At 38.2% G+C, this 23259-nt stretch overlaps 2 protein-coding genes across 9 annotated transcripts in view; both read right to left on the reverse strand.

The window, feature by feature from the left end:
• LOC132098956 (ankyrin repeat and sterile alpha motif domain-containing protein 1B-like) overlaps positions 1–12040 on the reverse strand; it is a 173137-nt gene extending 161097 nt beyond the window's left edge. Inside the window, exon 1 of one of the 4 annotated variants that reach the window (XM_059505281.1) lies at positions 11540–12021. In XM_059505281.1, coding sequence (XP_059361264.1) covers positions 11540–11670 — 131 coding nt within the window. In that variant the 5' untranslated portion in view covers positions 11671–12021. Of the gene's footprint in view, positions 1–11539 lie in introns of all 4 variants that reach the window. The other 3 variants (XM_059505276.1, XM_059505275.1, XM_059505279.1) reach the window with 3 other exon arrangements.
• A 4249-nt stretch (positions 12041–16289) lies between these two features.
• The window catches only part of LOC132098957 (bridge-like lipid transfer protein family member 3B), a 31111-nt gene continuing 24141 nt past the window's right edge, over positions 16290–23259 (reverse strand). For 4 of the 5 annotated variants that reach the window (XM_059505283.1, XM_059505286.1, XM_059505284.1 and 1 more), the window contains 8 exons: positions 23089–23237; positions 22607–22761; positions 22315–22465; positions 22196–22234; positions 18791–19044; positions 18396–18507; positions 18004–18164; positions 16290–17236 (listed from right to left, as the gene is read on the reverse strand). In XM_059505283.1, coding sequence (XP_059361266.1) covers positions 17096–17236; positions 18004–18164; positions 18396–18507; positions 18791–19044; positions 22196–22234; positions 22315–22465; positions 22607–22761; positions 23089–23237 — 1162 coding nt within the window. In that variant the 3' untranslated portion in view covers positions 16290–17095. The remainder of the gene's footprint in view (positions 17237–18003; positions 18165–18395; positions 18508–18790; positions 19045–22195; positions 22235–22314; positions 22466–22606; positions 22762–23088; positions 23238–23259) is intronic. The other variant, XM_059505285.1, reaches the window with a different exon arrangement.

Here is a 23259-nt window from a genome sequence, read left to right on the forward strand (position 1 = left end):
TTCCATTCAAATCTCCATGAAATCAGCTAATCCAGTGGTCACATGTCTGGCCATGTGATTGAGAACTTTCCAGGGGGAAGATGAGATATCTGAGCCCTAATACCAGGAGGATACTCGTCTATACAGTGCGGTGAAGGCCATTCATCTGCACAGAAAACACTCATAAGCTGCTCTAAGATAAAGGATGAGGGCCTGAGAGGATGATTTATGACAGCTTTTCAAACAAAAGGCAAGCAAGCTCCAAGGAGTAGAACAATCACTGGCAGAAGCATTACACAGACCCTAAGCTAATCAAAGGCCGCCCTAGCACAGATGGGTTCCCTCCATGGAGCATTTAGCCTTAACACGGGTTGCCACAGCTCGAGGAGAAAGCTCGAGGAGAAGGAGCTAAACTGATCAGGGAACAGAATGGAGGTACTTTTACTTGTGAAAAACCATTGAGACTGTGAATGATCTTTCCAGCAAATAAGTTAATGGGATAACACGTTACATGTAACATGTGTTATGTCTCCTGCTAAAGAGACATATGTTTTGAATGATGATGCCCATTATACAATGCTGTTATGAAGCCCTTTTAACCTGTGAAAATCTTTGAGACTGTGAATGATCTTTGCAACAATTGAGTTAACTAGATAACATGTTACATGTAACACATGTATCCCTGCCAAAGACACTCAAAGTGTTTTGAAAGATGGTTCCAATCATGTAGTGTTGTTATGAAGCTCTTTTAACCTGTGAAAAGGACTGAGACTATGAATGATGTTTGCGACAAACGTGTTAACAGAATAATGTGTTACATGTAACATGTATACATGCATTTTACATCCCTTGCTGAAAAGTGAGTGTTTTGTATGATGTTTCCCCATAATGAAATGTTATTATGAAGTTCTTTTAACCTGTCAAATGCATTGAGACTCTGAACGCTCAAACAAACTGATAACAGAATAACATGTTACATGTAACACGTGTTACATCCCCTATTGAAAAGATTGTGTTTTAGAAGATGATTAAAATCATACAATGTTGTTATAAAGTTTCTTTTAACCTGTGAAATACACTGAGACTTTAAATTACGTTCGGAACAAATGTGTTAATTGAATAACATTTGTCATGTAACACATTACATGTGTTATGTCTCCTGCTAAAGAGACAGTGTTTTGAATGATGGTGCCCATTATACAATGTTGTTATGAATCCCTTTTAACCTGTGAAAATCTTTGAGACTGAATGATCTTTGCAACAATTGAGTTAACAAGATAACGTGTTACATGTAACACGTTTCCCTGCCAAAGACACTCAAAGTGTTTTGAATGATCATCCCCGTCACACAATGCTTTTATGAAGCTCTTTTAACTTGTGCAAAAAGGCTGAGACTGTGAAAGATATTTACAACAAATGTGTTAATGAGATAACGTTATAGTACATGTAACACATGTTACGTCACCTCCTAAAAAGAGTGTGTGTACAACTGAATGGACATCCTGCATGCAGTGTGCGTGAGCTTTCTCTTATCATATTAGTATGGAAGTAAATTGAGCTTGACAGTGAAGAAAAAACAACAGCATCTTCCTATTCTGCTTCAAACACTGATGAGTGTTTCTAGCATGTTAATAAATAAATATAAACATGTTTCTTTCCATAAAAAGTAACAATGTAGAGTAATTCTGTTTCAGCACCTATTTATCTTTCCCCTATTATTGATGCATACTGCACACAAAAATTGAAAGACCTTTCTGAAATTTACATGTCCTTTACATTTATTCATTCTCAATAGCAGATGTTTTTATCCAAAGCAACTTGCAAATGAAGACTTGCAAATGAAGAACTGCACTCAAATGGGATTGTCTGACCAGGTGACTTCCTAAATTCAAAGTACAAAGATTTATCAGGCCACTGCAGTTATTTACATAACATTCTTTTTTTTTTAATACTATGATATTTTTACATTTTCAGGTTTAATTTTAAAGTGAGTTTAAGTTTTAGTAATTTTGTTCCACTTTTTTTATTCAAATTTTTCTCTAATATTTCTATTTGATTTTTTGTTTTCATTAGCTTTATTTAAACTAACGAAATTTTTAGGTTATAATAACAACATTGGTCCACTGGAAAAAAAACCTTTGTTACATGGTACAAGGTTGCAACTATGACTTTTTGACAAAGAACTAATGTGGATTTGAAATAATCCGTATTTATTTATTTATACCATTTATATATATTTTGGATTAACAATAACTCAACATGTAATGGTCATCTGTGTTGCCTGGACAAACCGTTGCTGAGACTGTTGTGGCATTATTTGAGTGAGCTACTGTACCACTCAATTACTGTGGTAAACTGAATTTCAGATTTACTCTAAAGGTCAAATAAACTGAGTATAAATCATGGCTGGTTGCTTTACATGATGGTCACAAAGTATTTTATTTTTCTATGGGGGCCGTTCTTCTCCAAAATAAGTCACAAAGTAGACCATGCTGATAATTTAAAATCTGTCTTGTTCCCATGCTGAGTCACTGTGCAAAGTGAAAATTTATTCGAAGGTTCATTTTCTTACTCACACGCACATGAGCACTTAGAAACTGACAGAATGCGTCTCAGACAAACCCACTCTTTGAACACAGAACACGCTACGTTCCCCACAAATCTGAACTTTGACCCCAATACGCCACCCCTTCCTCCCGTCCACTCATCTCTTAATGGATGGTGATATATAAACGTCCTCCTCCCTCTTTCTCTCTATCTGAGAACACTCCTCCACACTAGCTGACGGCTGCGCTCCAGGACAGAATGTTTGGGAGCGGTCCATGTTTTTAGTAAGCGGCTCTGACAGTGAAGTGTGCATGGCTCTGTGTGGTGTGCTCAACCGGCACTGCGGTCTGTGTCGCTCAGCAGTCTGTTTCTGTGCCTGATAAGACAGGGGATAATGGTGCTGAATGTTTATTTTGATAAACCGCAGGGACATGACAAATCTGTGACTGCCCCAGACCGGCCAAGACTTAAAACAGACTCTAACTGCTCTTTTCGTATTATTAGCTAGTATATGTCACGATGGCTGACTTATCGTACAAGAAAAATAACTAGTCAATTTTTTCTAGTTTTCTTGTTTTAGTTGTAATATTTAAGTGACAGTGTTTTGATTGCCGAGCTTGTTAAAGTGCATTCTGGAATTGCCCTATCTGTGTAGAGAACATGCAGTGCTACCTTAAAAATCAAATAAGGTATCTTAGAAGGCAACATAAGTTAAACTAACAAACAACAGTTTGTCTGAAAAGAATGACTCACATGCCCAACGACCAATCAAATTAGAAAACAAGGCAATCAGCAAAGTGACTGGTAGCCAATGAGAGAGATAATCCCATCTTGATTCCCTTAATCAACATCATTGTCACAATATCCACAATGCTCAACCAATGCAAGTGATGATTTATATATCTATGCTATTAGTAAGATAATAATAGAATGCGAAAAAAAAATAAATTTAGATCTAAAGAATCTATCCTGCTAATGTCTCACAAGTCCTTTCAAATTCATGATTCAGGCACTTTAATTAAGAGAGACAAATAACCACTGCACAATCTAGTTCCTCATTATCATATTACAGTTTTTCTAAGTCACTTTGGTACATTTCTCAGATCAGAATTGAAATACTCAAAACTACCTGTTCAATCTTCACATCATTGTGTCACTTGTGCACATCAACAAAGCAGTTTCTCATTTCTTTGAACAAGTTGCAAATGCTTTGGTACATCTATGCAAATGATTGTGTACAATTCTCTGCTGTTTCCTATATTATCAATTGATTATGTCATGTTGATCAAAATGTCTCTATAGAAGACAAGAACATCTTTACAAAAACATCCAAACAGTCAACATCTCAACCATTGACAGGGTGCTGAAAATACACCAACTGAATATGAAACAGATTTGAAAGAAATGGTGAAAGAGTGAATGAGCTGCGCTACCAGTATGTACAGTACAGGTAAAACATGTATGAGCATGCAGCAACTGTACCTCACAGTAAACAGTACATCGTATTGTGATATACAGTACAGTAAGTGTGACCTTTATACATTTGCTATGGTTGTAGTAAAGAAGATGCAATATATGCTGTATACATTTGATGTTACTGTATCTTGGCTGGCTTCAACCTAACAAAACGCAGAAGGTGTGGTCGAAATATCATCGGCCACAGAGCTACAGTTGATGTGCCAGGCCAACAGGGCGGGAACATAACCAAGGGTGATGCTATCTCTGAGAATGGTGAGCTAACACATATTCCCATTACAGTTTTTCTCAGTCACTTTGGTGCATTTTTCAAATCAGAAATAAAATTCTCAAAAACTACTTGTACAACCTCCACATCATCTAGTCATTTATACACATCATAAAACCAGTTTCTCATTCTTTTGAACAAGTTACGATTGCTTTTGTACATTCATGCAATTGATTACCGTATGTACATTTATCTACAGTTTTCTACATTATCAGTTGCTAATGTCATGTTGCTCAAAATGTATTATATAGTTTTCTGTGCAATAGTCTTACCGCTCAAAACATCTAGTCTTTAGTTCATTGTATAAGTCATTAAATGCAAAATGGTTAATCGAGTTGTCATAAACTGCCAAGCACACTTTTTTTTTTTTACACATTATTATTAGACTTTTTGTCAATTTGGCATGAATTGTGCAACTGAATCTTGACTAATGAAGAGAATGTAGATGATAAACCAATGATAAACCATTTCTCTGAAATAGCTCAAAGGTTCATCTCATGAATCTTCAGTTAGAAAGCTTATACTGTATAGACAGTGGACAACACAAGAGTAAAAAATTCTGAAAATTGACATTTTCATCATATTTCACCCATATTTCTTTTTCCTATCTATATCACAAAGGCATTGTAAAGGTGTTTTTTTTGGGGGGGGGGGGGGTCAGACCACTAGTAAAAGTGTAACTGGGAATTCTATCCAGTCTCTTTCAATCAATATCCCACATACAGTAATGTGTGAATTATTACTTTTGAAATGGATATATGGCATACATAAGCATATGGCGTACTGTACATTACAGTAACTGTCATCCAAAACAGTTGCCATAGTTTACATCAGAACCTTCCTCCAGAGTACACTGTTATACTGACAACATGACTAAGCAATTTGACTTTCTTATCCATAAACGATGACACAAAGACTTGTCATTCTGATGGCACTGAAATGTTCATTGACACAGATATTTATTTTTGAGAGATGAACTAAGGATTTTGAGCAAGATACTGGCTTTTTTAGGTAATCCATGGTGATTTGCTATTTGTACGAGTTGTTTTGAGAAATGCACTTACTGTTTTGCAAATGTCAAGGATGATTCGAGAAATTTACCAAAGCGACTGAGAAAAACTGTAAGCGCCGAGCGTATGAATGTTGTAGCATTTGAAATCATGTATTTGTGCAGTGTTGCCTAATGCAGCATTCACACTGTGTCATTATTGATGGGCTAATCCATTAGCACTATGAGGGTGCAAAATATTGATCATACAGCAGTGGGTCCCGTCCCACGTGCAACAGTGTATGTGTGTCAGAGGTCACAGCAACAAACCTGTGTCATTGGAACATGCTTTATTTGTATGCCTTTTACCTCCAGCTCAGGGCATTTCCAAACTCACTTGCCTTAAAGGGACTTTAAAGGGACAGTAGGACAGAATATTAACGACCTACTACTACTTCTGCCAAAACGTGGAGAATAGAAACAGAGCACACTGCACGGAATACTGTATCCCAACATGCAATGCACTCAACAATGTGCAATTAAACTGAAGAGATACATCAGTGATTTTTGTCATCTGCCAAAACCAAAATTTTTTTTTTTTTTTACAAAATTGAATAAAAATTTGCTAAAAAAATATATATTTAACAGCATTATGAAATTAGTGTTTTTAAAGATTAATTGCTTGATGATGGCAAAGGTAATCTAAATGTAATGTAAGAAATGAGCATACACAATCAAATATCCAATCATCATTAATTTATCTATAACTATAAATCTTTAATATCGGCCATTAAATGATATTTTACTGATAGACTGTTCATCCTTTTAAAATTACTGTTTGAACTGTCAAGTTTACAACAGAGCACACTGCACAGAATACTGTATCCCACAATGCAATGTGCTCAACAATGAAATAGAAGACATTTTGACAAAATTAAATTAACTTGGATAATAACTGCAGATACACAGATATTAAAATGGCCAATATTATTAGAATAATTGGTAAAATAGATAAGTATATGATAATATAATCACTATCATATTAAATAGTTAAAATAGTAAGATATTGAAATTCTTTATTTTGTATTTGTTTTAACATAGATAGATAGATGGATGGATGGATGGATGGATGGATGGATGGATGGATGGATGGATGGATGGATGGATGGATGGATAGATAGATAGATAGATAGATAGATAGATCGGTATTTTTAAGATTTTTAATTTCCAAATAGATAACTGGACACCATTCGGATTATGATATAATTTATATTAGGGCTGCACGATGTGTCGTTTAAGCATCGATATCGCGATGTACGAATCCACGATAGTCACATCGCAGGATGTGCGATGTAGGCTGTTGTAGTTGATCCGTTATTCATTAACTGTACGGGCCAGCTACTCCCCTGCCCTTGACGAATTTGATTCGCGGATTAATTGCACAGCTTAACCATCATAGAGTGAAAGTTTATAATTGACAGGACTGAAAACCACATGCAAGTTTAACAGGGCAGAGAGAGAGGGAGCGCGAGAGAGACAGAGAGAGCGCGCGAGAGAGACAGAGAGAGCGAGAGAGAGAGAGAGCGCGAGAGAGACAGAGAGAGAGAGCGCGCGAGAGAGACAGAGAGAGAGAGAGAGAGAGAGAGAGAGAGAGAGAGAGAGAGCGCGAGAGAGACAGAGAGAGAGAGCGCGCGAGAGAGACAGAGAGAGAGAGCGCGCGAGAGAGACAGAGAGAGAGAGAGAGAGAGAGAGAGAGAGAGAGAGAGAGAGAGAGAGCGCGCGAGAGAGACAGAGAGAGAGAGCGCGCGCGAGAGAGACAGAGAGAGCGCGCGAGAGAGACAGAGAGAGCGCGCGAGAGAGACAGAGAGAGCGCGCGAGAGAGACAGAGAGAGCGAGAGAGAGAGAGAGCGCGAGAGAGACAGAGAGAGACAGAGAGAGAGAGAGAGAGAGAGCGCGCGAGAGAGACAGAGAGAGCGCGCGAGAGAGACAGAGAGAGCGAGAGAGAGAGAGCGCGAGAGAGACAGAGAGAGACAGAGAGAGAGAGAGAGAGAGAGCGCGCGAGAGAGACAGAGAGAGAGAGAGAGAGAGAGAGAGAGAGAGAGCGCGAGAGAGACAGAGAGAGAGAGAGAGCGCGCGAGAGAGACAGAGAGAGAGAGAGAGCGCGCGAGAGAGACAGAGAGAGAGAGCGCGCGCGAGAGAGACAGGGAGAGAGAGCGCGCGTGATAGAGACAGACAGAGCGAGCGCGCGCGAGAGAGACAGACAGGGAGACAGACAGAGAGAGTACATTACAAGTACCATCAATGTTTATAGAAATGTATATGGATTTATTTTGCATGTAATTTTTTTTTCTTATAAATATATATGTATTTTTGTTTTGTTTGTTTCTATTCTGCTATGTACAATGCTTTGGCAATATGTACCTTTGTATGTCATGCCAATAAAGCAATATGAATTGAATTGAGAGAGAGAGAGAGAGAGAGAGAGAGACAGAGAGAGAGCGAGCCGTTTTCAAACAACACCAGCGCTGTCTTGCTCTCTCTCCCTCGCGCATATGGTGGTGTCGATGTTTAAATCATTTAAAATGAGAATGTAAGTGTGCTCACCCCATTTTTGTTTGTAAGAAAAAATATCGCAATATATATCGCAGAAATATAAAATATCGCAATGTCATTTTTTACCAATATCGTGCAGCCCTAATTTATATATTTTTAAATATAGTGCAAGCTACTATCCCATTCTGAACATAATCACCAAAATCTCTTAAATTCTTCAAGTAACCCTTGACCTGTCATAGATCCACCCTCATTTTCAGATAAGGCCATGTGAATCCTCTCTAGGCGATGTACCGTCACTAACTGTGACACTGCAGAGCTCACAGAGAGAAAAGAGCACAACTTCCAGCACCGTGGACAGATGGACAGAGCCAGACCCCCCACCATACCACACTGTCCCATTCCTCCAGCCAACAGTTCTGACCCAATAAGAGAGAAACACAAACACAACATACATCCCACTTTCCAACCAAACAAACCTCAAGGATCGACCACAAAACAACAGAACAATGCCTTCTGAGCCCTTAAATTAGAGGAGCGGTGAGATTATGTCAGCCTTTACCACTGGAAAAATGCCCTATTACGAGGCAGAGGGATCTTTTTTCCAGACAGCACACGAGCAGCATTGATTGTACTCGCTGTTTTAACCAGTGAGGTGGCTGATGTCTGAGCCAGGCTCGATCAGCCTCTCTTGCTCTCAAAGAGACGAGCAGACATTCCCAGGTGCCCTTCCCCCCCATCTCTTTCTGGCCATTAACGAAGCATATCTGCCCCACACAGTTGTCATTTTACATACTGACAGTGACATGGAGATGAACGTGTTCCCGAGATCATATACCAGAGAACCGTAAACACATGCATGCACAGCTGATCAAACATCACACAGAGCAACCCACACTAGGTACAGGAGAAATCCCTCTGTATTACTAACAGTACAAAGTGTTAAAGTTTTCTCTGGGAGAAGCCTTCATTAACTAATTAATTAGAATTAATTCCAAAGGAAACTTGGAGTTTGGAGAAAACTCTTTGAGTTGTTTAGCTGTTATAGAAGGAAATTGCCCAATATATTTAAAAAATGTGAATGAATGAATGAATGAATGAATGGTCCTTGAAGTTCTTTTATTTTTAGTGGTACAGAATTAAACCACTCCTTTGTTCTCAAAGATATCAGTTTTTATTATTACATTTTTTACTCTCTAATTTCATCCATCTGACTTATTCACAAAAACAAAAATACAAAATTGTCATGCTTTAATGGTGTGATTTCATATTAAAACTGCTGTTCTTTGTATATGTTCTAGAAAAAAAGGTTAATTAAACAAAAAGAAAAGAGGAAGAAGAATACTTTTCCCCATATTAAAATCAACTGGGGTCCAAAAATGGATATTGAACCAAATTGACTTTAACTGCATGGACAATGTTGTGAGCCACAGAATAATAAAAGTCATATTTGGAATGGTATGTAGGTAAATGACTGTGTAAGAATTACAGAAACCTCAGACACTTTGATCTTCTGAGACATACTATAGACACACAGTGCATTAACATACAGACATCTCACTGAGAGAAAATGCAGGAAATGCCTCTCTCACATATGCAACAGTTCCTTCTCATCCCATTCCTTCCCTTCACATAGCTCACTCAGAATGGTCAACAGTAGAATACAATGGTCTACATTAATGCAAGTGATATTTACAGCCATGTTTGGTGTCATTTGAATTGTCTCAGTGCAACTGGTACAATGGTCTCAGTCTTACAAAAGTAAATTAAAAGATAATTCATTTCGTAAGAATTAAGATATATTTTGCCTACTGTAATGGGAGGGAGTGCCCCTTCACAGGGTCCTCCATGTAAATTACCTTCTGTTCCCTTTGAGGTGTAAACTACCCTGGTCTGGGACCTGACTTAATGCAAATTCCAATTGTTAGTTTCTGTCTTCATCTCGGGGGATGTTTGTCTTGGTCTGAGGTATTTAAACAATTGCAGCAAAAGGATCAGGGCCTTCTGTAGTTGGAATGAGCCCATAGCATGAAGTGTGTCCACACACTTCATACTATGTATTTTTCTTAAAGTCAGGTATGCATCTTTTACTCTTAGATTCATCTTTGAGAATTTGATGTCTTGTATTGATTTGATATCTATGAATTGGCTATGTAATTGGCATAATCCTTACCTGACTGATAATAAATTGTTACATTTGATTTACTTTGACTTACTCTGAAATTATTTTCTCAAGTAGATTAAGTGAAGGCTATGTTTCCGCAAATCTGCGTCCAGGGTTAAGTGCATACTAAAACTCAGACTAGATGGAGCATAGGGCACATCAGGTGAGGTTGTAGATTTCTGGCTAAACCGCTTGACTTTGAAGTTGAAAAAATATGGTAAGTATGGGTAACCTATTAAATAGTATTAGTCATAACCTCTGACTATTGTTGAGACTGGCGAGTTTGTGATCGTGGGGCACACGTAAAAGAATGGCCGTCGTGGGGCACCCTGAGCGACATAGATTCCTAATGAACGAGTAAAATAAAGTAAAGAGTTAAATTAGAAGAATAATCAAATGTCGGAAGAATAACATTTATAATTAGAGACCAACAAACAACCAATTTGCCTTTCAACCTAAATTCAAGGTCATACTAAAATGGAGTCAGATTAGATAAGAGAATGGAGTCAGATTAAATAATAAAATGGAGTCAGATTTGAGTTTAACCTAAATTGAATAACTCTACGCGCTGAAAGACCGAACACGGAGGAAACCTTCATCCAGCACTGGATACCTTCCTTGGGCCGAGTGCCTGGACCTTACAACCGTATTTTAATACATTTTTGTGAGAAGAAAGTATCAATTTAGTCTCAGATATTTCTTATAAAGTGCCACAGGAGACATAAAAATGAAGCAGTAGTTGGCATGTAAAAGCAGGGCTGTCATTACATTTCACTGGGGCCAGGGACAACATTTTATGGATGTGCTCCAAAAGGCCAAATGATTAAGCTATATCAGAGAGGACCATGGTGGGCCCCCCTCGTCACAATCCCATCCCATTCCCCCTTTGGTACAGAGCTATGAAATGAATGTGGACAGTACTATACAGCCCAGACCATTTGGTCTTGGAAGTATTTGACTAGAAATGCTCAAGTTAAAGGGACAGTTCAACCCCAAAAATTACAATTCAACATTTACTCACCCTGATGGTGTTTCAAACATGACCTTCGTGGAATACAAAAGAACATATTTTGGAAAATGATGGTAACCAAACAACTTTGGTTGACTTCCATTGTACAGACAAAAACACTAGGACATGTCTCAAATTACCTTATTTTATGTTCCACAGAAGAAAGTCTACATTTGGAATGACATGAGGATGAGTAAACCATGACAGAATTTAGTCATTTTTGAGTCAACTATCCCTTTAATACCATAATCTCAGAGTTTTGATTGCAGGGCAAGACAGATGAGACATGGAGATCTCCTCTGACACGTGAGATTTTCTCACAATTAAAGTCTTTTAGGATGGCAAATAACAGCAAAAAAAAAAAAAAAACTGTACGAGGGGCGCAGTGGGTCGGGGATGCCTAGAGTGGGTGTGTGTGATGTATTGTATTGCTCAAGCAACTGCATTCGCTCTGTCTGAATTGATACAAACAGCCTGGAACCAGTGGACTCCCGGAAAGCCCTTTTATTTCGGACACACATACATAAACTTGTCCGCCACGGTCTGTTTTCATACCTGAGTAACCCGGGCAGAGGTATGGAGCCGGAGCCCGAGCCCAGCAATCCTTTCTTCCCACTCAACAGCTTCTCCACCAGCCCCACATTCCCGGTCCGCGCCGCCTCCAGCAGCTCCTGCTCCTTCCCCATCCCGGACACAAGTTTAATCCACGAGAACAAAAACAATCCGGACTGAACGGCGAGGTATCCTTTTAGGATTTCTGTGGCATGTTACCGACAAACAGACGCTCCGCCGTGCCGCTGCTGTGTGAATAAAGCCGCTAGTCCATACTGGAACTCAATGATGGAATGGTGCACCGGATATTCACTGTAACACGGTCCCGGTACAGCTGTGCTGAACGGGAGGATGATGGTCCGGTTGCCTGGAGACGCGGGTTAAATCACATTCATCAGCCGCTCTGCCAGTGCGCTCTCGGTCACCGTACACACGCTGTTCTCCCTGCGCGCGCGCACTCTCTCTCCCTCTCTATCTCCCTCTCTCTCTCTGTGTGTGTGCGTGAGAGTTCGCGCGCCGTTGTACTGACAGCAGGGCGGCCCAGCATCAGTGTTTCTGTCTTTCGGCTGGGCGTGGAGTCACTGATACCGAACACTGTTACTGTAACCTTGTTTTGATGTCATTGGCGCACGAGGAGAAAATATGTCATATTGAACGTTTATACCCTACGGTGGTGGAGAGATTGTAACAGTCTACTACGTTACTCAGTGATTGGCATATTTACGTTAAAATAGCATGTAAAAAAATGAATGTAAATATACCATGGAAAAATAATAACAATGGTAATTCATAGCAGTCATTTATTTATTGTTTGTTTTGCAAGGATGCCAACTCGTTTTTGGGGACAAGAACGTTACAACTATTAATCAGAATATGAGCATGGAAAGAATGTGGGCTTCATGTGAACATGTAATGGCCAAAAGAAGATGAAGCCAATATTCCAGTTTCTAGAATTCGAGAAACACACACACACACACACAAACTGCTGGACTTCACAAAACAGAATGTTTCACATCCACAAAATATCATTCTGGGAACCAAAATGTGAGTCATTCAACAGCTTATTCAGAACATTTAGTGTAGCTATTGGTATTCATATTTTTGCATGTCCATTAAAAAAAAAAAAAAAAAAGTTTAGGCCTACTATGTGATACAAGCAAGTGTGAAAAGTACAGCAACTGAAGAAACACATTTATGTAGCAAGAGTTATTTTTTTTTAATTATTATTATTTCTTATTATTATATAATGAATACTGCTGCAATATACATATTTTACATGTTAACCTGCACAATGGAATCAAGGCGTCCTGATCCCGATTGTTAAACTTTACAAACATTATAAAATGTCATGTCCTACATTTTGCAGTCCATTGTGCATTTGTCTCAAGGACAGGAAAGAAGGAATAATAAGTTGATTAAATTAATGTGCAGAATTAAATGCAGCATAATAACAGAATAAATTCATAACAAGTATAAAAGCCTATTGTAAAAACCTGTGGAGCATGATGTGCATTTACAGTTTTTCTCAGTTGCTTTGGTACATTTCTCAAATCATCCTTGAGATTTGCAAAACAGTAAGTGCATTTCTCAAAACAACTCGTACAAATAGCAAAACACAATGGATTACCTGCAAAAGCCAGTCTCCTGCTCAAAACCCTTAGTTCATCTCTCAAAAATAAATATCTGTGTCAATGAACATGTCAGTGCCATCAGAATGACAAGTCTTTGTGTCATCGTTTATGAATAAGACAGTCAAATTGCTTAGTCATGTTGTCAGTATAAAAGTGTACTCTGGAGGAAAGTTCTGATGTAAACTACTATTGAACAGTATTCCATATGCTTATGGATGCCATATATCCATTTCAAAAGTATACATTTACACATTACTGTATGTTGGATATTGATTGAAAGAGACTGGATAGAATTCCCAGTTACACTTTTACTAGTGGTCTGACCAAAAAAATAAAAAAAATCCTTTACAATGTTTTTGTGATATAGAAAAGGAAATATGGGCACAAAGATGAAAATAAGTCAATTTTCAGAATTTGTAACTCTTGTGTTGTCCTCTGTCTATACAGTATAAGCTTTCTAACTGAAGATTCATGAGATGAACCTTTCAGCTATTCCAGAGAAATGGTTTATCATTGGTTTATCATCTACATTCTCTTCATTAGTCAAGATTCAGTTGCACAATTCATGCCAAATTGACAAAAAGTCTAATAATAATGTGTAAAAATAAAAATAAAAAATGTGCTTGCCAGTTTGTGACAACTAGATTAACCATGTTGCATTTAATGGCTTATACGATGAACTAAAGACTAGATGTTTTGAGCGGTAAGACTATTGCACAGAAAACATAATACGTTTTGAGCAGCATGACATTAGCAACTGATAATGTAGGAAACTGCAGATAAATGTGCGTAATCAATTGCATGAATGTACAAAAGCAATCGTAACTTGTTCAAAAGAATGAGAAACTGGTTTTATGATGTGTATAAATGACTAGATGATGTGGAGGTTGTACAAGTAGTTTTTGAGAATTTCATTTCTGATTTGAAAAATGCACCAAAGTGACTGAGAAAAACTGTAAACAGTCACTGATTACATTTACATGCATAAGAATATTCCTACAATATTCTGTCATTTCTGATTATGTGTCAAGTATACATTAACCAGATTTCAGTTTGATAATCATTCAGTATCATTGTATACACACAAACTGTCATGAAACCACAATCCCATTCCATAATTGACACTGAACCTCCACTGTGCTCCTTTCTAAGAGATATTTTGGAGCTATAATTCTGAAATACTGAATGATTTTCTCAGGTTTTGTTTAGAACTTCACTAACATCTCCACAGCATTACTTCCTGTGCCGTACAGCTGTGAAGTCTTGAAGAGAGGAAATTAAAGCGATGATCTGGTGTGTGTGTAAGAGAGAGAAGCAGCTGCAGGCCCACTGGGAGTTGGACAGAGTCACTAGATTTCAGCTTGCCAAGAAACAGAAACAACCGGATCTTATGAGGCAGTTGTGTGCAAGCTCTCTGCATTTCTCACACAAAAACAAGCGGGTGTTCAGTGTCTATTTAGTTTCTAACTCCAGGAATAAACTCCTCCATAGAGCAGCAAACAGAGCTGTATTCATCTGCCTTAATAGGGAATGCACAGAGTGGGAGCACACTCAGACACAAACACACACACACACACACACACACACTTGCAGTCCTGTCTTTACAATTCATGAGCGTGCCACATGAGATTGAGGTTGTATGGAGGTGAAGCCAAACCAAACAGAGATTACACAGACTGAGACCTTTTTTGGAAACCCAGGGGAAAAGTGACCTTTTAAGTAGCACCTAGCAAAAGTGATTCATTCCTAAAAAAGTCAAAAGTTGATGCAGAAAATATGTCAAAACACTGTGGAAGTAAAACATGATACAGGAAGCATTGTTATGGATTATATAGACTTGATTTTTGGCCAAAAGTTAAAATGCCTTGATTGTTTTGTTTCTTACAAACACGCAGCTTTTCACTTCACAAGACATTTATTGATGATGTTGTTTTTTTTATCACCTTTTTGGACTCTTATTCTGACGGCACCCATTCACTGCAGAGGATTTATTACTGAACAAGTGATGTTATGCTTAATTTCTCCAAATCATCAACTGTTTGGTTAGCCACATTTTTTAAATACCTTAATTTAAGTTCAACAGAAGAAAGAAAAAACATTAAACTTTCGAAAGTATGTTTTTTTCTTCTTCACAATAACGGCAATAACATGCATTTAAAACAGATTTTCCATAGAACTAAAATTTCCAATTCATGCCAACATTATGGCTATAGGTAAGCATTTGATTGAGAGCACTTGTTACAGCCCAACAGCATCTGATACATATGGATCATCATTTATTGAAAAAAAAAATATTAATAAAAAATAATTTAACATTTTAGATTTGATTTCATCATTTTATTTCAGATGTCTCAGTACTTCAGCAGCCTCTGATGGACACAGCAAATAATTTCACAAATTTTGCTTGATTGAGCATTATTGTTCATCGTTTAGGCTAAAGAGGTGCGTCTCCATCTATAAAGGGCGGGTCTATTACATATATTGGGGCCTGGGGGTGTGGCCTACTACTACATAACAAAAGTTCTTGTTTCCTACAATCAGGTGTTTCTGATTGTTTCTCTATGTTCAAGTCCTAAAATCTGAAAAGTGTTCTCCAGATAGAAGAGCTTTAAAACATTAATTTAGAGAACAAAATGTGAGAGAAAAATCAAGCAGAACCTCTGGAGAAGGAGAGCAGTCACAGGCACTTGTAGAGGATGCTGTAGAGTAAAACAAAGCTGAAAGAAAACAAGGGCAGGAGAGAGAGAGAGCAAAGCAAATCCAAGAAATCATTTCAATATCTTTGCCGTGATATTTAATCATAAACTAGGCTGAGTATAAATAAGGAAAGCAAAAAACAAAAATGAACTAATACAAACTTCATAGATTTCATATATCAGGTGAAATCCATCTGTTTTTTGTTTTGTTTTTTTGTGCAGAAATGCTGGTAATCAGATCAACAATGTGACAAAGCATCAGTTAAACATTCCATGTTCAGATTAAATGGTGCTTTATCAGAAAAAAACACCTGTAAATTAATAATTAATCTCCTATTTTGACTGTTGCAGTGCAAACGTACACCTAAATAGACAAACATGGAATGGAAACGTGTTTAGTTGCAAATACTGAACTAACATCAAAGTAAAAGAAATCAAGTTGTGCAATGCAAATCCTGTAGTGTGTCCGTGAACATAATTCCGAAAACATATTCCCATTTTTGAGACACTAACATAATGAAAATGTAAATATTTCGCCCAGGCCAATTCAATCACACTTATTAACAAAACATTCTTGTGTATCACAATTACTATACATGATCACAAATTGATTAATCACTAAATATGATTATTTTTTAGTTATTGTTAAACAAAAGAGTACGGAAAAGTGCAAATTAATTTTTTAAGACATTCCTCCAAAAGATATGACATTCAACATCACACACCCTGACACTCAGTGTGTAAGACTGTCCTGGGGTTAAAGGTCAAGGGTGGAATGTGCTCCTACACAGTATACCAATTGGTTAGAGAGAGAGAGAGAGAGAACGTGAGCAAGAATGTGAGATTATCACCCCTTTACACTTTCCCGTGATAATTTAAGGGGTGCTCGCTGACACAAATAAATGAAGTGAAAGAAATAATAAAAACGGGAAGAGAGCAACAAAACGTCTGTGAAATTCCACAGGTTGTCAAAGAGTCTTTTTTCAATTGATTTTTTTCTGATGCTAAAGCTTTGTGTGTATACTATAGTAAAGAACACTGTTCTTTATGAGCAGATGCCACTGATTGCAAAGCCTGGATCCCGAGTGAGGTGAGATCTTCATCACGGCACACATACCATCCTTCTCTCGGCTAAAGAGCTGGGATATTTTATGGCGCCGGGCCCCTCCAAGCACTCTGCTGCCCCCCTGTGGCAAGTGTCAGACTTGTATGCACACACAGATGCACTGTTACTAGCTGTTGCTGCCTCTGCTGGTGAGTTTAAGAGACTTCATTTGATGCTGGAGAGAGTCTTTCTCCATCTGGGCTTCCGCTAGCGCCATCTTGGCTTTGGAGAGCTCCAGTTTCAAGCATTCATTCTCCTCCACGAGCAGCTGTATGGACGGAAAAGATCATTAGCTTGGAGCACAAACTGTTTATTGATTATCAGCCTAGATGTAATTTTTTTTATAATTGTACTCTTACCGTGAAGAACACTTATAAATATTAGTCAAGCTTTTTGCACCAACAACTTCATAAAAATGGTTTAGTTATGACCATTTTCTACACTCTTTCTTCGGGCCTCACAAAAAATAATAATAATATTTTGTGCTACTGTGCCTATAAGACTTATGTAAACATTCTCTTTATTGGTTGAACAAGATTTAAAAGTTGGATTAAAATGTTTAGGCAACTTCTTAGAAATAAACTCTCATCAGTCATATTTTACTAACATTGGATTTTTTTCAGCAGAGCAGTAGGTGCTACACCTTTCCACAGTTATCATTAGTTATTCCTTTAAATTAAATTAAAATAAAATGTATGCATTTAGCAGACGCTTTTATCCAAAGCGACTTACAGTGCATTCAGGCTATCAATTTTTACCTATCATGTGTTCCCGGGGAATCGAACTTTAAGTAATTTAATTTACTTTTAACAGCATCTATCTTCATTATTACATCACCATGACTGGGTGAGACACCAACAAGGCACTGCATGAATTTTTCTAGGTTTCTGTCATCAGAAATCAACATTTTCAGAACAAACTGAAATGTTCACATAAAGCTGCAATGTTACAGTTTTATGTGGACGTACACTGTGATGCATTACATCATGCAAAACTCTTCAATTATTTACATATCGCAAGTTCTTCCTTGTGTACCTGTTCTTTACTTGAGGGGGTGGGGCTTGTGGGTGACAGAGCTGCAGTCTGAGTGGCTTTCGGCTCACTGGCCACACCCACAGGAACTTCAGGGACAGAACTGAGCCTGCTGTCATTCACAGGCCCCGCGTTTTGAAGCTTTGAGTCCGCAGCACGCTCAGCTGTCCGAGGGGAGAGAGGGGGAGGGAAGAGTTTAGTACGTGCATTCCTGAGGTTTAATCCTATTTCAAAATAATTCAAAACAGAGGCAAACTTCAAAGTAAAAGAGAGAGTGCATGCATGTGCCAGACGGATTTAGAGAAGGGGGAAATGATGCTATAAGGAACGATTATAGTTCAGGAGAGAAGGAGGTAGCAGGAAGAGAAAAACAGGAAGTAAGGGACATGAATAACCTCCTCCGATGCTGAATGAGCCGTCATCTTGCCGATGAATAAGAAGATTATGAATATGCAAAGCGATGGGTGTGGCCTCAGGCTCTGATGCGTTGTCACGAGGACCATCATCCTGAATTAAACACATACATTAGTTCATACATGCTGGTTCATGTTTAAAAAGTGAGCTATCTTGCTATCTACTGTGGCTTTTCATCGACGCCAGTGAATTCTGGGATTGCAAATCGCTATGTTTTGGAACCTGTGTACAATCACACAAAATCATGTAAAAAAATCAGAAGCGAGACCTAAACCCCAAAAACACTCATGTTTAAAAATTATAATAAAAAAATCATCCAATAAATCTGATAAAATCTGATATTGTGACAGCATCAATAACTTGTATCTAAATGTACCTTCAGATTGACGTGTGTATCTTTAATGGTGATCTCCATGGGGAGAACCTGGGAGGCGGAGTCATCCTCCAGGAACAGGGCGAGGTTTCGCAGTGATGTCATGAGGAAGTCAGCACTGAAGGCCTGTAGGTGGCACTGCAGGAAGCCATTCTGTTCGGCCAGAAGAGAGTGAATCGCAGCTCCTGGACCGCTTTCCAGCCTCACCTGCACCTCTGGATTTAACACTGCGCTGGGCTCCGACCCTGACCCACAGCCTGTGAGAGAGAGATAAACATGAGAAATTAAGTAAAATGCTAATATTATCTCCCATAACGGACTTCAGAAAACGTGTCAACAATGTTCTGTAGGTTTAAAGGTTCTTAGTTTTGATCCATGAAATGCTTCGTTCACACTGACAGGAGGGTTCTTCAAGTGAGGTAGACTGTAATTACGGTTTCTGAGCACATGACCAAGCCAAGTCATGTTTACAAGTATTAAACTCTGTTGAAGGTGATACACAAGCTGCTAATATCATAAGGGGCATGTATACGTGTCTACTAGTTAATCAAGTCAATAACTGAACAACAGTATTGATATTAAGTTTAAAAGTTTTATTAGCTCACTAAACACCAAGCTCCAATGAAGAAAAATGGTTACTCAGGGCTTTAAGGTAAGAACTATTTGAAACAAAATGAACATTTTAATTATAAAGTACAGTCATACCACTTATTAAATTGCTTTTAACCACATATAATCTGTACACATATAATGTACAAAAAGCTGTGATACAACAGACCGTAAAGAAGCAACGGCTTCAGATATCCAGAAGAGTGGTCTATAAAACAGTGTCTCTATTGACAACAGTCTTTATCGGGTAATAACAGACTATGATTGACCAATCAGAATCAAGCATTTCAAACGGTGTCATAACAGTCAATTCCCAACTCAAAGGTATAAACTTAACAGGTGCACTGGAAATTTTAGGTATCACTGATTATTTGCATACCATTAAACCTTTTTCAACTACAGTCTCTGTTGCTCTCATTGATAATGAATCATTCCATATCACTGCAGATCACTGTCGGTGTGAACGCCTCTTAATATCTTAACACCTCTTCAGCATAGATGGCATTATACAAAATACAAACGATAGTGAAGATCCACATGATGAAAACACCATCAACTCCATGTTTCCTCATGCAACACAATAAGCCTTAGATCTACGAGGACACATTAATGTGTACACGGTCATGCGGGAAACCAATGGATCACTAATGAGTGGAAATCATTAAAGACTAGCTGCACAGGCAACCTGACGGCAAAGCAGGACACAGGAGACAGCCACCGGTCTAAAAATAGACAAATCCAAAACACTTAAACGCTGCACTTAAATTATGTATTGAATCCAAAATGTCAGCGCAACAATGCCTGCAGTAATGAATGGAAACTCATTGAAATTCGTTTAAATTTCCTACAGCATCATCAAATCCCTACAGAGACATCAAATGATATGGGAGCTGTGCAGTTCAGTGGTCCCAGAGGGTCTCATGGCAGAGGAGTATCAACTATTCTTCTCTGGCTGCCCTACATGCACTTCCTTTCAAAAAGCGTCAGCTCTGAAACTGAGACTTGCATTAACATCCCCATCTCCTCTGCCCAGAATAGAGGGAATAACACCTAACACAGATGCTCATTCAGCAGAACTGTTAAATAAGAGATATAACAGAGAGTTAAGAAACGGGGAGACAGAACAGGCAACTAGGATGGTTCCTTATGAAAAAAGTACCGTGACTTTACAGTGGTACGATGATTGTAGCAGATGGTATTGAAAATCACATTTATATCCTGTGGTATCTGTAGTATTCACTATGGTACATGTCCAAAAATATGGTATTATCATGGTATATGTCCGGAAAATCATAGTACCTGGTCCTTTTGTAAATCCTAAGATCACAAAGTAAACATTATGGAGCAGGTGAGAGAAAAATACAGAGAAACAGACTGAAAAACAGAGGCTAGCGGAATCGGGCAGAGAAAAGCCTAAAGATTAATTCTCGGAGAGGAAAGTGGCAGCGCTCTGAAACAACCCAGATAGATGAGAGTCTGTGTGTGTGTTTATGTGTGTACAAAGTCTCCTGAACCAGCAGTTTTGCTACTGCGTAACCCAGTGGTCTGTGACAGTAGAGAAACGACAACACAATACCAAAGCAGCTTTAGGAGAGAGAGGAGGAGCAAAGCGATGAGCTGGGACCAGCGAATGAGAAAAATGCTCTATTACAAATCCCACAACTCTTATTTACAGACAGTACTCAACAGTACTCATTCACCAACTGACTAAATGTTTTAGCTGTGGTGCTTTAAAGGGGTTCATTTAGAAGCACAACTTTTCAGAGAGGATTGTAGCGCATTGAAACTAAAGCATGTTGTTCTTTAGCACAGACACTCAAATAAACTCTTTCCGGGAAGCCGCTTCTCTTTAACATCTCTTTAAAACATTGCTATTAAAAGCACTATAACTAAATTTTACGTTGATATTTAAAAAGGTTCATATTAGAAGATAAACATCTAAATTAAGCACTGTTACTATTAGCCATCAATGCACTGGTTGTGTAACAAATCCAGCACTCTCAACAATAAGTAGGAGAATTATTATTGAACTGAATCAAATTAGTAAATACTAATAATGTTTGCATTATTAAAAATAATCAGTAAATCTAATTTCTGTGAGGAATTTGATAGTTTCTATGATAGATAGTAGATACTTCAGCTGTCAGGCTATTAGCATCTTTCTTTATTGATGAACTCCATATGCATTCTACATTAAGGCTCCGCTAAAACTGTTGACTTGACCAAAACACTGACTTGTCATTTATAAAAAATATATCAGTATGCAACAGTTCAAAAGTTTGAGGTCAGTCTTTTTTAATTTAAGGAATTAATACATTTCCAGAAAAATTATTAAGCAGCACAACTGTTTTCAACATTGATAATAATCCAAAAATGTTTCTTGAGCACTAAATCTGCACTTTAGAAAGATTTCTGAAGGATCATGTGACACTGAAGACTGGAGTAATGATGCAGAAAATTAGCCATTACAGGAATAATTGTAAAATATATACTATAACAAAAGAAAGAAAGAAAGCAGAAATTTTAAATTGTAATAATATTTCTCAATATGACTTTTTTTTACTATATTTTCGAACAAATACTGTAAATGCAGATTAGGTGAGCATAAAAAGACTTGTTTAAAAAAAAAAAAACATACAGAACCCAAACTTTTGAATAGTAGTGTTCAAATTAAACACAAAAATTGCTTAAGGAGTGATGACACAACACACAACTCAGACTCGTGGACAGCATGTCCACTCACAAACATGCGCACAAACACACACTATGCAAACATACGAAGATACACACTTAAAGTACCTTCACCACTGTGAGGGACTGATGCTGTAGACACTAAACCTGAAGAAACGCAAACAGCAATTATTTATCAGGTGTAACAGCAACACGCACACACAAACACAGCTGTCAATCAATTTTACCCAGGCTGCGGCTGCTAAGATACTGCCGCGAACTGATGTTGCCGAGCTGGTTGGGTCGGATCCGTCCCACCTCCAGAGCGACTGCCGTAACATCCCTCTTCAGATCCAGAGAACAGCAGACCGAGTGAATCTTCAAAACAAGCACCGACACCTGCACGTAATATAGATATTTTATACATAGATGCATCACATTGTTTTCATTCAGGAGAACAGAAAAAGTTCACTTTCAGCAACAAAGTTGAGCATGATGGGAAAAAGAGGACTGAAAGAAGAAAGAGACAACGTTTATTACAAGGTCTTTCGTGGGTTCGTCTATGCTCTGTGAGGCAGCGCTGATGGCGTCAGGTGACTGGGTCTCATCTGCCTCCTGAGCGAGAGTCACATTAGTCCCTTCTGAGGAAATCTGTTCATTTGGATCCTCCTTGTAACCAGAGATTGATATGTCATCTGTAACAACAACAAAAAAACATACTTGCATATTATTTAGTAAGAACGAGAGAGCGTAGCATATCCAGAGCCATATTCAGTAACATAGAAAACATGTTAAAATAAATTATTGTTTTCTCATTACATTTGGGGCTGATGTTTAGCCAGTGTTAAATGGTAAATCTGATTTAATTTCTGGTTATCAAGAAATATTGCTCCATCGATGGAACAATAATAGCACAAAAATACAGATGTCACAATACTGCCCCTTGTGGGCAAAACAAACATAATAAGCTATCCCATAAAGAATACACACAAGTAGAACATGGTGTTCAAGAGTGCATGTACCTCTCTCCAGCAGGCTGTAGCGGTCACAGTCCTCTAGTAAGTAACTGTCTATGGAAAAATCATCCAGAGACTGTAGTGAAGGGCTTTTCTTCATGTTCTTAAAGGACACTGATAAACTCGACTGCGACTTGCCCTGGATCAAACGACCACTGCAAAGTACATGCACAAAAA

The sequence above is a fragment of the Carassius carassius genome, chromosome 22 (assembly GCF_963082965.1).
Source record: "Carassius carassius chromosome 22, fCarCar2.1, whole genome shotgun sequence".
Lineage (NCBI taxonomy): Eukaryota > Metazoa > Chordata > Actinopteri > Cypriniformes > Cyprinidae > Carassius > Carassius carassius.